The sequence below is a fragment of the Zootermopsis nevadensis genome, unplaced genomic scaffold (assembly GCF_977971745.1).
Source record: "Zootermopsis nevadensis isolate Lab colony 2312 unplaced genomic scaffold, Znev_1.0 Znev_ptg000002l, whole genome shotgun sequence".
Lineage (NCBI taxonomy): Eukaryota > Metazoa > Arthropoda > Insecta > Blattodea > Termopsidae > Zootermopsis > Zootermopsis nevadensis.
In genome coordinates, this window is record NW_028259134.1 from 29,232 (window position 1) to 47,055 (window position 17,824).

The window sequence follows — 17,824 nt, forward strand, 5'->3', positions numbered from 1 at the left end:
CACAATCCACAACCTAACACCCAGTATTTTAAAGATCCATTTTAATATTACACTCCCATCTATGAGTTGGTCTCTGAAGCCATCTCTTCCCTCAGGTTTTCCACACAAAATTCTGTACTCATTTCAGGTCTTGCTCATGCATGCTGTATGCCCTGCCCATCAGAGCTTTCTTATCATTTTACTAAAAATCCAGAATTAAATCTTATATTTGGCTCATTAAACCCACACTAAATTAAACATTCTCCAACACACAATTACAGAATTTACATCAAAATGTACATTTATATTAAGTAAGCTTTACATGCAAACAACACAGCTCAAATACTTCGTCTTGTTTAGTAGCAGTGTACTGCATAATCAAATTGCATTTTTCTGTGAGGAACCTGCAATATGTGTGACTTTTTATTTCCACTGCGTAGACATGAAATTTAACACAAAAATTTCATTGGAAAAGCTGAAAGGAAAACAGTACTTGGGAGATCTACACACACACAGACATTACTAAAATGCACCTTAGAGAAATATGATGTGAAGAAATAGATAGACTCAACCAGCTCATGACAGAGCATAAGGGCAGAATTATGTGAACGTGGTGAAAGGCCAGCAGCAACGAAATTTCTCACCAGCAGAACAACCATCATCAAAGATGATCTTGGCCCATCAGTCAGCCACAAAAACGTACCTTGTGCTGCGGGACGGATGCCTCGGTGAGATCGACATATGCGCCAGATATCACCACGCTCCCCGTCTCTTTCACCTTGGTCTGAAAGTGGATACGGTTCCCCTGTTGCCACATGTCAGTCTGTAGTGTCTGCCCAGGGATAACCGGCTTGCTGAACCGAGCCTGTAAACCAGTGACAGTCATCATTTTCTTCGTACCCTCGCACTCTGATGGCCTGTGTAGTGCAACGATCTAAACCATATTAATGGGGATATCAGGTTGCATCTCAGTCCAGTTTCTGACTATCCTTCTCAGGCTAATCAGAGTTCTCCTCAGTCCCTCCAAAGAACTTCCAGCATAGTAACATGAAAATTAATATTACTGCCCCTTTCCAAATTCATACCCATTCATTATCCTCTCATTCTATCTGATGCTATATAACCTCTGAAAATTAAACACATTCATGAAATAACATCATATTTAACAATCTCTCTGATGGAAAAAAAGTACAAAGAACTTACAAAGCAACAAGATGATAAAATTAAAAAAAAGAGACTGAAATGGTAAAATGTTATGAACAGTCCTCCGGAATTACAACTTAGAAATCTACTATCAAGCCACACCATTGCACCATGCTTCACATGAATATTTTTTTTACTTACCATAGGCCTCCCTTAACGTATCCACTGTGAATGGGAGTCACGGTTATGAAGTATTCCAACACATATGCGAGAAAATAGGAAAGCATGTGGAAAGAATAAGAAAGTACAATGACTGACATCAACTGAACTGTACATCAGACACGGAAGAGGCAAGTGAAAAATGCTGTGAACACAAACAATCCATAGAACAACAGAAAGAGGGTGCTGGAATGTTATCATGAGAATGTGAAAATAGGAAAGCCCCAAAAAGAGATGTTTCTATTACACACCTTTATGGCTTTGAATTTGGTTGGATCATTATCCGCATACTGCTGTAGGACATGGCGGGCTGAGAAGCCCAGCGAACACAGACCGTGCAGGATGGGCCGATCAAATCCACCAAATGCAGCCACATTCGGGTCAATGTGAAGTGGGTTGCGGTCTCCAGACAGTCGGTAGAGTGCAGCCTGCAGGAAATAATGTTGAAGTGAAGAAACATTGACAATTAATTTGTAGGTGTGTTTATGATCTCTCTCCATACTAAATTCTACAGACTTAGCTGCAGTGTTTCATTAGTCATAATTTTCACACACAGCAATAAGTGCAGATTCAAAGCAGTCAGCATTTTCAGTCTACATCAAATAATCTTAAGGATGCACATTTTACAAAGCTCTATCACCACAAATATGTCAAGATCTTAATTAGATTGTGCTTCTTCTCCATATTTTACATGTTAGTACTACTGACAGAAGAAACTAAAAATACATACACAGAATAAGAAAAGTTACATTCACCCCCCCCCCCCCCGCCCCTCAAAGAAAAATAACCAAAGAGCCTCACACGTAACACATGCTTCCCTCTATTCTGACCTGATCAAGAGACGTGTGTTGCTCAACAGACAAATCAGGAATCCGCTTTGGTGGTTCTGCTGTTGGCACATCATAGGGTGAAGTACGCTTGTCTGTAACACCCTTCATTCCAACAGCAAATGTTGTCAGCAGGGACTGTGCCACCTTCTCACCACTTTCATCAAATGTCTCCACTGCAATAATGACAACAGACAGCAACTGAATTTGTATCACCTTGAAGACTAGACTTTTAAACCACTTATATTCCCCCTAGCCTAGACAGATCAAAGAAAAAGAGACACGTTACAACTGCACGAACCAAGTTGACAGAAGTTACAAATGGAATGATCATACTGCACAATTTTATCTCACCTTCCACCAGCACAACAGTCCCGGATCCCTTGTCCAACATATCCACCACCTTGCAGTGCACCTCAAGAGTCCCTTCAACTGTTGATGGGACGCAGAACCTCCAAGTACTGCTCACCATGCAACATCTGGCAACATAGCAGCAACACGATCCTCCTCAGTCAACTCCAATTATGTACTCAATCGTTTCTCATTCCTTTGTGCCTCATCAGCAACCCTAAGGTTCATAATCCAATCAGTCTCTATGTCGAAACCACTGAACTATCTTTAAGTTAGCAGAACTTCTCAAATCCATTTAGTGGAAAGAAAGAAAGAAATACTTTATGATATATCTGCAAAAACAACTGAATACTGTCATTTGTTTACATGACCGAGTGGCATGCCAGTGGGAAGCATCTACACTCTGTGCAGCTCACTGAATCAGTGTGAATTCTATCCTCACTCTCTCTATGGTGCAGGATATTCTTTGAAAAACTGACTGTATACTTGGCTTCTCAAAAATTAGAACACTTTCTTTATAGAAGCCAAAGGTTCATCACTGAGTTCACAAAAGCCTGCCATAAGACTAACCTGAGCCAGCTGCATCCAGTTTGCTCCATAGATTCCTATCTCCCAAAGGTCCATCTTAACGCCATCCCACCTACGCCAATGTCTCACCCACAATCTCCTCCCTTCAGGCCTTCTAACCAATATCTTGTAAACACCCCACCCCTTAACAATGCGTTCCGCATGTCCCGCCCGTCTTATCCTCCTCGATTTAATCGCCCTAACAGTATCAAGTGAGGGGTACAGTCCGTGAAGCTCATAATGCAATTTTCTTCCTGCCTCTTAGGTCGAAATATCCTAAACACTCTGTTCTCAAAGACCCTCAATCTATGTTCCTCCCTCAAAGTGGGAGACCAAGTTTAACACCCATACAGCACAACTTTTGTATCTTTAGTTTTCTTGATGTGAGATGAGAGGACAAAACATTTTGGACTGAATGATAGCAAGCATTCCCCGAGTCCACACCACACTGCTCAATTACAACTTCACTAGCATAGAATACGACCTGAATGATCCTCCGTTGCACTGAACAGAAAAACAACTCACTGCAGTATTATTTTTGCAGAAGCTGGATCTGCTTTCATTCCATGAGGACCAGCAGACTTTTAATTTCTTCCTCACTGCATGTACAGTGAACTAAACAAGTCAAGTGCGATGGAGACTGGCTATTATATTCGTAATAGACAAAGCACAGGCAGTAAAATGTGCCTTGCGTTAAGATATATGGACATGTTCAGCTGCGAAGGCAAGAAATGCACATACAGAGATGAAAACACAGCAAGAAGATTGTGAGGTGGCTCAGGGTTGCATCCGAAGGCAGGCTTCGAAATGCCCGATGCTGAACCTTGCGGTTATCCTCAAAAGAGTCTGCTTATCAAGACATAACCTCACTTACCCTGGCAGGATTGAAATCCCTGCCACTGAACACCTCAGCAGTAACACTAGACTCCATCACGGCAGACACGCCTTGCAACACGAGGAACGTCGGCAACGCAGAGAAGTCTGCGTGGCCTTCATACAGGAATCTCAGGTCACTTGGGTTGGTCACAGTGCTACCAACTGCAATAAAACAAACACATTACTTGTCTGTCACACTGTCACAAACACACGCACATAATGGCACATTACTCACCTCCCAGTGCATACAGGATCAGGTCATGAGGAGTGTATTGGAACTTTGTCACAACACTCTTCTGGAAAGGAAATCAGGACCTTAAACCATGTTCACAGAATAAGTGTCACCAAGAAGACAAAAGAAGTTCAAGTCTGCACAAAGATTAGCCACCATCAATACTTGGATGGCAGCACCAGCCATTGCCAAAACTAATGTACACCTCATTTAACAAAATACTGGACCTCCAGTGGCGTAAGCCACAACTGAAGTAACGTAAACCACGTACTACAATTATGGCGACGGGCTAAAATCCTGTACACAATAAACAAAATTAATTCTGCTCATTCATACGTCTTATACTACACTCCCTCTATACACCTCCACTGGATGGTGCTTAGACACTGGGGTAACTTGAAGAATTACTATCTGAAAGCATATGCAAAAAACTACATCGAGTCATAACTCACGCCATCAGAAGAAAGCCCAGAGTTCGACTTCATCTGCTCCAGAACGGTCATCAGGGTACCAGATGCCTCCTGGATGGACTCCAATTTAACGGCAGCAGACATATCTGTCACCTTGCCCCAGTTCTCACGTACAGCCTCTGGCGTCACCAGCTCATTCATCTGTGCACGCAGCAGGCCGCCCGGTGAACGCACCAGATAACCTGAAGGTTGTCAGACAAGAACGCATCCTGATGGAAAGTTCTGCCGACACTCAGCACGGGAGGTAAACGGTTCTCTGCTTGTCTATCATTACTGCGCTTCATGGCTATTCCAAGCTGTCTCACTGAAATCAGGACCCTTGAAACATGAATCCGGTCATTCTACCGCTGTTGACACATCTACGGAAGTCCACATGCAGATTCTGCGACTTATCTACGATTGTGATTTGCAGTGAAAAAATCATTTCTGCATTTCACTGAAAGAGCAACAACAGACCCAACCTTCATGACCCTAATGAAATGCAGTCCTGTTTTGGACGGCATCACATGACTCAGAACCAGTGGTGTCGTTACAGGCATCGAGCATATTCCGAACAGGGGTGCCACTGACCCTTACATTTTCCTGCCCAGCCAGCAGCAGACTCGATGATGGAGCCAGTCTCCTCACAGGATTCGTGACACAGCCACGCGACGACTGGCGCAATCAGCTCTGGGCGCAGCTGCGCAAAGAAATCTGTGCAACAAACAAGTGACTTATCAGTATCACATTAGTGTTTATAATCATGAGACAATATTAAAAACTGCTGATAACAGATCTCCAAAACATGAACTATTTATTACAACTGATAATATGACAAAAGGGTGAATATACTTCCAAAATGCACTGTTTGCATCATTTTGATGTTCATTTATTGTAAACAGAAGTGACACACTGTCAGGCTTTAGTATCAGCAGCATTAAAAGTTCAGACCCACCAGGTGGCAGGATGTCTTCAGTAAGCCGGGATGCCGCAGTTGGCACAATCACATTGCAGTGGATGTTGTCCTTCCTGCCCTCTATCGCTAACGTATTGTTCAGACCAACCAGCCCCATCTTGGCAGCACTGCAACCATAAAAAAAACATACATGGACTCCTCCCAAGAAATGCATAAAGCGGCCATCACTCACACCAACTTTCTTATTTGAGAACAACTTTTCAGCCGCACGAATTACACAGTCCTGAAAGGAAGAGCGAACTGGAGAGGATGTAGAAGTGACCCTCGGTTATATAACACACTAACCCAGCATCTGTCTTGAGGAACTGTGGGGGAAAACAGTTTCTACCATTTCTGGCAACCAAAGACAAACTTTTATTTTTATAAATAACCAGAATGTTAAATCAATATTTCATAGGCGGGGGGAGGGGTGTATTGTAATTAATACTTTTAAATCCCAAAGATATTCAAAGCAGAACAGATTAATGTCCAAGATATCACGCACACATTATACAAATGATCAATCCTATGAAAGATAAATATACTGAAGTGTCACTAACACCGACCTGTAGTTTGCCTGCCCAAAGTTCCCATATAGACCAGAATTGGAGGATGTCACAATGACACGTCCATACTTTTGTTTACGGAAGTGAGGCCACGCGGCTCGAGTTGCCTTGAAAGCACCTGTTAGGTGTACGTCCTGAATTAAGCCTGCAACAGTAACAAATGATCATTAAACCTCAACAGCACTAGTAACTAGACAAAAAAGCATGCAAAACCATCCCTGAACTCAAGAAATCTACCATAGACCCTTTTCTTTTGGCCTCCTATACAATATCAATAACAGTCAAACCAGCTCAGCATAGCAGACAGTATTTGTCAAGGTTTTCCTCAGCCTCTCTAGGCAAATGCCATGGACAGTCTCTTGAAACTGGTCAGAACCACAATGAGAATAGACGCTTGTGAATTTTAACTCTTTCAGAATTAGTCTCTGCAGAAAAATGATATTCCAATTTCACTGAACTATCAGACTTTAAGGTAAAATGGCCCCTGGGACAGCTACATAATATCCAGTCACTGGCGCTCTTAGTTTTCTGACTGACTGACTGTAGCAGTCCAAATACACTGAAAGTACCCCACAATCTGATATTATGGCCAAGAATAAGATTTAATCTCAAACATACTCCAGTCTGCGTCACTAATCCTGGAGAATGACTTGTCCAGGATCCCAGCATTGTTCACTACCACATCTACTCGTCCAAACTCTTCCAGAGCCGTCTATATAATCTTCTCTCCATTCACCACACAATCATAGTTGGCTACAGCCTTGCCACCTACCAGAAACAAAACAATCTACGATACAAATGCAATCCCGCGGTGCTGTGACTTCACCGTAAAACAGAAGTTGGAAAGGAAAGGGAATCAGATGGAGGTGGTAGAGAGGGACACAAGGAAGCAGTTTGTAAGAAGGAAGGAGAAAGAGAAGAGGTGAGAGGACAAACAAGAAACTTACATGCGAATGCAGTAGCAGCCAACAAGCATCATAATGCACTAAACCCACCTTTGTGCCGGATCTCTTCTACAACACTGTCTGCTGCACTGCTACTCTTCCCATCGCCATGGCGACCACCACCAAGGTCATTCACCACAACTGATGCTCCACGCTCCGCAAACAGCAGGGCATATGCTTTACCCAGGCCTGAAACATAAAGTCATGGCTGGTCAGAATTATGAGGAACTGGCACACAAGAAATGATAAGTGGCTGAAACGACACACAGAACTGTTCATTGCAAGAAGTTGTAAGCAAATGCCATGATTAATACGATTATGAGACAATGGAAACAGACAAATGATAAAAGAGAAGGGTATTAACTCACCTCTGCAGTGCACACATCACATGGCATGTGGAGTCTCATCATACTTTAATATTATCATGACAACTTTTATCCATGGAAATGGACACACACAAACTGGTACAATTAAAACTGGAAACATACTGTTGTAGCAGCCCACACCCTTCAATTTCATATTTTTGTCTTAACAAATGAGGGAAAGAACTATATTTTTTTTGTACAATATAGTCATTAATGAAGCTGAAACCGCGAAGACAAGAACGATAACCTAAAATAATTTCGACAAGAATTAAATATTTCCGAAAGAAAGTCTTGCATACTAGAAAAGCGATCAGGCACAAACATTATTTTCGTGTACGATAATCACCTGCACCAGCTCCTGTAACTACAACCACTCGGCCATCGAATCGCAGATCTGTCATGCTTAATAGGGCCCTACAGAAGTCCGAACCTGAAACAAGACGAAGTTACGTGACCAAACACACGGATAAGGTAGTACAAGTGCAAGATTAACCAGTACTTCGTACCTTGTTTACTTTCGTGTGTATAACTGCGAAGTCATCGTCAAGAAATAATGTAACCGTTAAAATTATAATACAACGCACAAATTGCTAAATCTTACTACGTACGATAAATCCGCCGCTGTCTAGTCGTAGACTCCAAGACACAATCCACTACCACGAGATCATCACAGTTTGTGTGCTTGTTTTTTCAGACCTTCGCATCAGATACGGCCAGTCTGCTGTCTGACATAACTGCAAAACCTCTGTACAAGAAATATGTACTGTACTTCAAAACAGGTTACGAAAGTGATCGACGCAATTTCGCTAGTCATTCTTTCCCATATCGATATATTTAGATTAATGCAGTGCTACCAATAGTATCAGTAGATCTAGCGAAAATGTTCGAAAGCAACAAATGGCATTTTACCTGTCTGAATGTAGAGTTCCCAAATTGAGATATTTCCTTGCCCTACTTTCACATTTTATACATTGTATCATAATATCCCATAGAAACTGTACTTACTGCTTTTATTTTTCTTAACTCATGTCACAGTTTTCCTGCCTATGTTATTAATACAGAAAAGAAACATGACTAACTTAAAAGCATGAAGTAACAAGGGGAATATGCTTACTGCCTTCATCACCAGAGAGATCGCCTAATAATGGTGTCAATTTATATTACACTACACTGCGCAATATCCCACAACGCTGTCACCTTCACACTCTTTTCCCATGAGCATCTGCTCTACACAAGGAAGTTAAATCAGCAATTAGGATGTGTCTTACTGAAGAACATTAGGAAAGAGCATGCAAATTGCAACAATGAAAATTAAATGTGATACTGAAAGCTGAATAAAGCTAAAGCAGTGTTAAATGTATTTTTTATAAATTACTATAATATTTTAATGTCCCCAGTCCAAGACTGTGGGATTTCATGTCAGTGACAACTTCAGATCAATTTATAAGATGTCACTAGTAAGATGGGATATCTTAAAATTCAAGGTCGTGCAGACACATGTTCATGAATTTCTTATCTCATACCATCACACTGACAGTCCCGAGTTTCAGGCACACAAAGTTACAGCACAACAAAAGCATGCGAGTCACAGTAAGAATTGAGGTTCTCACAGTGGCGAGTACGAATATGACTCGTTTTCTGTGTTGTAATGCTACAACCCAGAAGGCAGCCATCTTCATGTGACTCACAATTTATTTATACTTTATTTAACGATGCTGTCACTAGCTGAGACTTTATAATGTCGAGTGAGAGGATGATAGTAAACAGAGAATTGGAAAACATGTGGACAGAAGTGATCATGGCCTAATTTAAGGAACTATCCAAGCATTTTCTGGAGGGACTGAGGAAAACCACAACAAGCCTTCGTCACGATAGCCAGTCTGCAGGCCAAGATCTGAACCCAGGACCTGCCAAACATGTAGCAGGAGTACTAACCATTCAACTATGATGTTTTGTGTGATTCACAAGATACAAACAATTTTATTACACATAATCAACTGGTTACCGTAGTAAACCGACGTTTCGGGAACAGACTCTGTCCCCATCTTCAGGGTTTGTTCCCGAAACGTCGGTTTTACGTGGGCAAGGAACTGAGACAATTGTCTGTATGTCGGATCTCGCGTGGTGGCAGATTTTGAGCAACTTCAATTCTATCTCCGATAATGACAATGACTTCGTGGATTCAAACTTGTTACCCTAAAATATGAAGCCAGCGAATGTGAACATTTGCCAAGTGAACTCTGAAAACCAGAGATGAGCTAAATGTGGAGCGGAGAATTTCCCGAAGCGATGCCTACCGACGCCAGTTCGCGTTCAGTTTCATCAAAATCCGTTCAGCGCTGTTGAGGGCAGCAACCCGAAAGTTCGCTACGCGGGGCATTCTCCTCCTGAGCCAGCTTTATCCACACAACCTACTTCCCTCGCCGGCCCGCGGTAAATTCGAGTAAAGATTCCTGTTAGTCCCCGGGTCTGGATTAATCGAGCAGGGCGAGTTATTAAGCGAACGACCAACATTCCGTAATTCTTTGGCAGGCCCAGCCCTCGCACAACGCCGAAGGCCAGATCACAAATAGCGGTCAAGGTCAGGGAACCGTCTCCATGGAAACAACCGACAGTCGGAGAGACCCAGAAAAACGACTGGCGGCATTTCTCAGGAGCTACAAGAAAGGAATTAGCACGTCTCTCGAGCAGCTGACAGTTGCCTACACTTCCGCGAAGGATCATCACCGCATTCCCCAGAAGCTGAGGTCCGAACTCCATCCGAATTAAATTCAGACACTGTGTAAGTTCCACGTATTGAGATTAAGCAGATGTAATATGAGAGCGCCCTCACAGCTCGCAACGCCTCCTGTGATAACAGTTTCCTTATGATGTCATCGCCTGTAACGAGATCACGTGTGAGGTCGCACTCATAAAGAGAATGACATCACGCCACCTTCTTCGATATTATACATAATCTTCATGGTCCCAGGGCGCGTGAACTTGATCTTGTCTTGAGACTGAATAAAACTCTTCATATTATTATCTACAAACTGACAACCTTCAGCTATTTCAATCTGCCCGCCAATCCTACGAAATACTACCAACGTCTGAGGAAGCCGATTACCAACTTTACCTCAGGCACTTCCAAGCGTATTACAACTGCACGACGCACCTTCACATTCTCCCGCCCGCAGTTCACAATCTTCTGTTTCCCGTCTCCTCTCTAACAACGAATGTTTCCTACTGTTTTGTATGGGTGTAAAACCCGGTCTTTCACTTCAAGCGAAAACACAGACTCGGGGTGTCTGAGAAGAGAGCGCTGAGGGTAATATCTGGACCCGAGATGGATGAAGTGACAAGAGCGAGGAGAAAACTGCGTTATAAGGAGATAAGAATTTCGTTCAGAATTTAACTAGCCGACCGACCGAGGGCTGAAGATGGACTCTGCTCCATGCAGCTCGTTCTGGTCAGACTTTTACATCGCCAAGGATGCTGCAATCAATAGGCGTTCGGTGTAACCCAGTTATCGGCAACGTAGTCTGAAATCGGTTGTCAGCTTTACTGCGGGGCGTGGTGGCAACTTAACTTTCACAGAATACATTTTTATACGCCAAGGAACGGGGTCCTGCTCGATGCCTGACAGTCACGAAATTTGCAGGACTCATAAGTTCACTGTCGCTTTCATAAATGCCAGACTTAACCCTCTAAATCCCGAAGCTCGCCTAATTAGACAAAAGTGGTTAGTTGTTTGCGTTTTTATAATACAATATAACGTCTTCTAGATTTAAACACGTCATGCAATGAATGGATTATTACCAGGTTTTTGCGATCTACTTCCCTAGAAACTGCACCAGCGTCTGACATGAGATATTTTCTCAACTCTTCTCTTATCTCGCCTCCTGCTCGAGATAAGGAGTGCGTGTTTGGTGGCGTTGTTTCCACGTCATTACTGAAGTGATAGAAAGTTTTTCCAGATTTTTACTAGGAATCCATCGCGTAACAGGCGACTAATATCAAATCATCACATGTCTCCGGCAAAATGTTTATGTGTGTATAAAACACTCAAAATACTTGGCAAATCAACCCAAATGCATTTTCCGATACCCTTCCGGCACGACAAAGGCGATAATTGAATGTCTGTTCAGTTACGTCATTCTTTGCAACTTCATCAGATACGCGTCGAGACCCGATGCTTCGCCTGAAAGTTAGAAATGGTTCCCGGAAGGCACTCAGGACCCGGAAGATTAAAGTTATTTCCAATAATCACCTTCTTTGCCATATGCACCGACGTCGACCGCAATAAACTTGTAATTAGCGTCCACGATGGCTAAAAGAACGATAGAAAAGAAAGCTTTGTAGTTGAAAGAGATTGGCTCCAACGGCGTTCGGAAAATTCCATTTTATCCAAAATTCGTTTGAAATGCGTTGAAACTCTCGTTGCGTAGGTTCAGGCATGAGTTGAGGTACCAACTTGTTTCTTAGACACCTAAGAACCTCTTTCACGATTGGTGAAATATGACGCGCTGATATACGGTAAGCAAACGATAGTGAAGCGTAACTTTCGCCAGTCGCCATAAATCTGAAGGGAAAAAATTGTCAATCACTCAATAAGTGATATCGTACACAAAGAACACGCACACGAAAATGGGCGTATTTTCTCATTTCAGATGGAGACTGTAGAAAACGCTGGAAGTATATACGGGATTCATACAATCGATTTAAACGCAAAAGAAAAATGTCAACCGGATCAGCTGCACCACCGAAAAATTCTAAGTGGGATTTTTTCAAGAGACTCCAATTCTTAGAACCGGTTTCAACAGAAAGACCTACTGCATCTAATGTTGAGTCAGATTCAGCGGCAAACGCACAGTTTGAGACTCGGACTGAAAACAGCGAAGGTTGTCCAGATGAAGCATCGCAGTCCTCTGTACCACAGCCTCCACGACGAAAAAGACGCAACAACAATCATGATGATATTCTTGATAATCTCGTGCAACAGTTAAGTGCCAACACTGATACAGAAATTGAAGACGAAATTGCTTCATTTGGGAACCACGTAAAGGCTCCACGTTTGAAAATACAAGCTAACATTTTAAGTCACTATGAATTGATTCAGATGGATATGCGAGGAGCAACATGGGATGTCCAACCCAAGTTCATCTGAGGTATCAGCACATTCTCCTATAAGAACTGCCTCGACCCCCGAACCAACCAACATCACAGAATGAAGACAATTGTCATTACATTTGTGACATAATTAGTAATAATACAATATAAGAAACTTAACCGTAACGTGAGCGACAGTTTTTGTTGTTTGTATGTTTTTCCTATTAAACTCAGTGCGTAACCAAACTGCTTTTGATTCAATCTGAAATAACTCCTGAAACTTTCTTCTTCTAATGATAAATGATTCTTTATTAACAGACAGAAAGACCCTTCTTCGCGTCTGGTTTTGAATATTGAACTCGTAGGTTTTCTTTCTTTCTTTCTTTCTTTCGCAACAAATAACACAGCAACACATCTTCTTCTTCTTCTTCTTCTTCGAGTAACCTTTTTAGAAGCATTTTTATACTCATTTTTCACAGAATATGTGCACGCGTCTCAACAAAACAAACACTTTGCCGCATGTCTCGGTCGTCACCTCAAAAGTGAGTGGCGGGAAGCTGCGATGAGTCCGTCTCCCGTCTCTGTCGCGTGCAGCCAAATTGTACCTTAAGAAGACCCATTAATATAACTACAGGTGGTACATATAGTTACCACTGTGCTTCAAAGAGTTAAATGCATCTAAAAATATTTGAGACACGACCTGCAGTTTAACATTCCGTGATAAGAGAACTTTTCCATCACAGTGATCGTGTCGACAGCCATAAAATGCAGACGTCCTCTTCAGGAAATTCTGCCACGAGCTCTCGTACCGGATCCTGCCTGAAGCAAGAAATCGCCGCGTGAACCAATTACTTAGGTCAAGGCCAGCGGAAATCAGGCAGAGCCGTGCGTGAGACGACGCAGCTGCGATAATGATAAAACCTCCTCGTGATTATCTTTTTACAATTCAACGGATTACACAGCGTCGAATGAGAGGAAGACAATGAATAATGAATTAGAAAGGATGTGGAAGGAAGCGGTCGTGGCCTAATTTACGGTACCATCCCGGAATTTGCCTGAAGGGGCTGAGGTAGCCGGGCTCTGAGCCGAGATTTTAACCCGGGACCTGCCGAACACGAAGCAGGCCTTTAACAGAACCCCGAGGATCAACAGAATCCTCCGTCTGTCCCAGTGCCAAGCCACACGGATCTAGTCCACGTACTCGCAACTTATTTCCATAAAACCAACCTCAATGGTATCCCCCATCTCCTTCTTGATCTTGCAAGTTGTCACTTTGCCAGAAACATCCTTGCTGTAAGTGAGATTTCAGCTTCTCACAGCGGCAAGTAATCTAGTAGAAACTGGCCGACGTTTCAGAGGTGCTTATTACCTACCATCATCAGGGCGATGAGTGCCCAATGATGCAGGAAGTAAGCACCTCTGAAACGTCGGTCAGTTTCTACTGTATTATACGGCGCGACATCCCGGAGAATTTTCGTCTTAATATTGCAACTCTGACACCAGATTCAATCGACCTACGAGTCCAGTCCGTCGAAACCTTTCACTGCATCAGCACAGCTGAGTGCGATGATGAAACCATTAATTCATTTTATGCCAAGTGCCCAATGTTTCAAGCTTTTCAACACAAAGCATTCGTCCAAAACGCAAAATGTAGGCGTTTGTGACACTGCATAAATGCCACTGACCAAGTTTCGCGTCGTAAATAATCAAATAATCCAAACACAAGAGAATTATTGAACATACATTAACTTGGAAACATCCAAGTTTCCCAATTAAAATCTGAGGGCCCACAAAATTGAGCCATCGTAGGTTTAGCTTCATGAAATTCTGTAGCCATTATTCAGTCTTTGTATAAATGTATTCAAATACAGTAGGACTGTTCTCGTCACGTTATGAGCTCTAGATTTGACTGCGAAAGAAACTATAGAACAGAATGCTTCTTGACAACGTAATAGTCGCTGGGCTATTCAAGAAATCTGACTTCTGGAAAAGTATTCTAGACTTCCGTGGTTTGCCCTATTAGATCACAGCGCATGGAGCATTATATTTGTTATTGACGCTGAGAACCAAGCAACGAACAGGCATCGACGCGCGGCTTGGGAACTGGGCGCTGTGGAATGGGGTTCGTACTCGGCAGGTTACTGGTTTGAATCCAAGCCTGTATGCTCTGCTGTTGTACTTAGTTACTGTGTTTTATGCGGAAACTCTGGATAATAAAGACAGGTGGATGGACTTTCGGACAGGTAGATAGATAGAGATCTGCTCTGCCATAATCTTAAGCTCAGAGGGGGTTCGAAACATTTATTACATGAATAACCATCCCCTAATACATAAAAAGTAAAGATCGAAAGAGGTGTGTTATACATCTAACGCACAGTAAATTTTATTTCAACGACAATTAACATGAAACACCCTGTTTCAGCTCAACCTTCTTTTAAATGGGGGTGGAGTCGCATAGCGTGTGTCACCAAGCAAGCAACCACAGCTGCAGTTTTAGTAAGTTCACTGTGACAAGAAATTCAGGAACGCTAAAATTGTTGAAATAACACGCACGTTGCATTCTGCATTCATGGTCAGTTGCATCGTAACTCAGTAAAGTCTCAAAATTTAAAAAGTTTGCTTGCCGCATTCGAACGTTAAACAGTGAACGAAAATTCTGACAGCGTACAGAAGTAAAACGCCTGTCGTCATAACCGGCTCTTTTTAAATTCTAAATTACGCATGTCTTTTGAAAATCAGTCACGAGGATGTGATAAAATAACTCCACCCCACAAAGCAATCTTGTACCCAATCGGTAATAGTCGCCACAAACCTCTAATTAGATCACGTGGCTAATAAAATATGCTCGGTACGGAATGATTTTCTGCATATGGACACTTGTTCTCGAGTCTTAGTTCTGCCTTCTTCTTCTTCTTCTTTTTATCTTGAAGTTTGATTTTCACTTCTCGGCCTCTTAAAGCCGGTCCACACCGACGCGCACTGCCATAACATAACAGCGGAACGCGAAAATGTGGACCCAGGTTTGTGCCCGAAATTTTTAACACAGTAATGTCAACGAAATTGACCATGTTTCGCACCCATACAAAACAACAGGCAAAATTATTGTTTTGAGTACTTTAATTTTCAGGTTCTTAGAAATCAGACGCAAAGACAAAATATTTTGAACTGAGAAGTAGCGAGCATTTCCCGAATTTAATCTCCTCCTAACTTCCTCATGAGCATCATTTTGAATCGTTATTGTTTTTCCCAAGTATTTGAACTTTGTCACACTTTCAAAGGATTTATGAGCCACCTTAATGTCTGTCGCGTACATCGCGGTGTCCGCTACGACATGGCTGGTCGCACATTGCGTCCCACCCCGGAGAGTGACGTAGCTGGTGGGATTTTTAGGGGTTTTGATGGGTTGTCTCAGGGATTCTTAATTAGCTTAGAGAATCGGTAGGCATGGACTCGAGTCTCATTCGACGTCACGGCCAATTCATAACCTGCGTGATCGTTGATCTAGAAATGTTGATCCCGCGTCTCGCAGTCCAATCCTTGATGCTTTATGATCCACTGGGGCTTTATTCTCATGGCCTTGTTTCCGTCGGTCTCTCGACTCGCATCTGCTGACATTGGATCGTATCGCTCGGTTCATCCGTGGCTTCAGAGTCATGTTCTGTCCTGGGTGAGACTGCGATTCAAGGCTATGACGTCATTTACTAACGCACGTGGTATTACCACCTGATCGGGGCAACGACCTCCCGCTCGCCGATGTAGTAAGCCATCTTTGTCAAGGTAAAACTGACCTTTGTCAAAGTTATTTCTACAGACGCTGACGAAAACTGTCGCTCTGCTGCTGTAGCCATGTTTTCCCATATGCATTTCAATGTCCCGCGCCGTAGCCGCGCGGTCTGAGGCATCGTGCTTCGGAGACGGAATGTGCGCTGGTTCGAGTCTCGGGGGGAGGAGAAATTTTCTCATGAGCTTTCAACCAGTGCCAACCCAGCATCGTGAGGAAATTGGGGAGCTACAATCCGGTCAGGAAAGCCAGCAATGGCTGGGGGTTCGTCGTGCTGACCACACGTCACCCTAGATCTGGTTGGATGATCGTTCACCTCTGCTTAGGCGTGTGAACGTGAGGCCAGCAGTCAAGCTAGTCTGCTTTGGCTCTCTGGAGCTGTTATGCCACGGATTTAATTTAATTTAATACATTTCAATAGAGTACACATAGATGCAGCGTATAATAATAAAATAATTTTTTATTCTGTATGATTTTCAGCCTATTTTCCTTTCTTAAAGAAACTTACAGGGTGTTCGATCATCATACTTTGTGTGTGTGGTAATAAGTTGAGCATTTTGTTTTTGTTTGGTTACAGAACTGTTGGAGAAGTGATGCCTGGAATTATTTCCAAGTGTTTTGCTGCACCAAAATCAAGAACAAGGCAACTGCTGTTCAGATTACGCTCATAGGAAAAGAGAAATTTGAAGCTGTTCAGGAGGAACTTCTGAAAGGAATTGAACATAAAAATCCAAACATTGTTTCAGCAGTTACACAGGCTCTCAGTTTCTTTATTCTTGAAGGATGTTACACGTGATAGCATCTTTCAGCTCCCCCCCCCCCAATCCCTTTCAGTAAGTAATTCCACTTTACCATGTGTTGTTAATGGGACTGTCTGTTTGTAATAAACGTGAGATAATTCTGTGATTCTTTTGGATTTCTTCTGTCCTCCTATCTTTAACATTTCAACTCCACATCTCTCCCACGTTATCATATATGTTGTTCCAGCAATAACCTTGACAGCTGATATGGCATCACAAAATAACAGTGATGGTAACTACATATTTTCTCACATTGATTGCTGCAGAACTGCATTTATGCAACTTTATCAACTAATCTAATTACCGACGAAGGAATTGATTTTACTCGGTTGTGCTTTTACAATGTTACGGTCCCTGTATTTGACGCTGGTCTTTGTAAGCGTGTGAAAGTCTTCCTCGTGCGCTGTTGTACGTTTACATAACACTAATAATATGTCCGACATTTTCTTTGCAAGAATTTTGGCTCAAAGGTTGTAAAAATAAAACCATTAATAAAAGACACAGATGAATGTGTAAGAGGAGGATGGAAAACTTTGGTGACTGAAATTTATAGGTGGATCGGTGATGCTCTAAAACCCCAACTTAAATCTCGTAATACATTTCAGGTAAGCGTTATTCTCATACCTTGAGAACATGAGTGATTTTTCTGTTTTAGAAATGGTACAGTGTTAAGATCAAGCGG

The 17,824-nt window shown here is 42.5% G+C and overlaps 1 protein-coding gene, 1 long non-coding RNA gene and 1 pseudogene across 3 annotated transcripts in view; 2 read left to right on the top strand and 1 right to left on the bottom strand.

Moving 5' to 3' along the window:
- LOC147875019 (peroxisomal multifunctional enzyme type 2-like) overlaps window positions 1-8,328 on the bottom strand; it is a 22,749-nt pseudogene extending 14,421 nt beyond the window's left edge. The window contains exons 1-14 of the transcript XR_015537365.1: window positions 8,082-8,328; window positions 7,820-7,903; window positions 7,160-7,297; window positions 6,783-6,932; window positions 6,165-6,309; window positions 5,599-5,726; window positions 5,241-5,357; window positions 4,647-4,846; window positions 4,198-4,258; window positions 3,964-4,124; window positions 2,523-2,641; window positions 2,172-2,344; window positions 1,593-1,769; window positions 683-844 (exon numbers count right to left, since the gene is read on the bottom strand). The product of XR_015537365.1 is annotated as a peroxisomal multifunctional enzyme type 2-like (transcript). The remainder of the gene's footprint in view (window positions 1-682; window positions 845-1,592; window positions 1,770-2,171; window positions 2,345-2,522; window positions 2,642-3,963; window positions 4,125-4,197; window positions 4,259-4,646; window positions 4,847-5,240; window positions 5,358-5,598; window positions 5,727-6,164; window positions 6,310-6,782; window positions 6,933-7,159; window positions 7,298-7,819; window positions 7,904-8,081) is intronic.
- Window positions 8,329-9,508: 1,180 nt separating this feature from the next.
- LOC147875020 (uncharacterized) lies at window positions 9,509-12,828 on the top strand. Its single transcript, XM_087357118.1, has 2 exons — window positions 9,509-10,255; window positions 12,123-12,828. Exon 2 carries the CDS (start codon window positions 12,191-12,193, stop codon window positions 12,617-12,619), a length of 429 nt encoding a protein of 142 aa, XP_087213244.1. The 5' UTR covers window positions 9,509-10,255; window positions 12,123-12,190; the 3' UTR covers window positions 12,620-12,828.
- Window positions 12,829-16,234: 3,406 nt separating this feature from the next.
- On the top strand, window positions 16,235-17,248 carry LOC147875021 (uncharacterized). The gene is made up of 2 exons (XR_015537390.1): window positions 16,235-16,338; window positions 16,920-17,248. It is a non-coding gene; the product is annotated as an uncharacterized LOC147875021 (long non-coding RNA).
- Window positions 17,249-17,824: the final 576 nt, after the last annotated feature.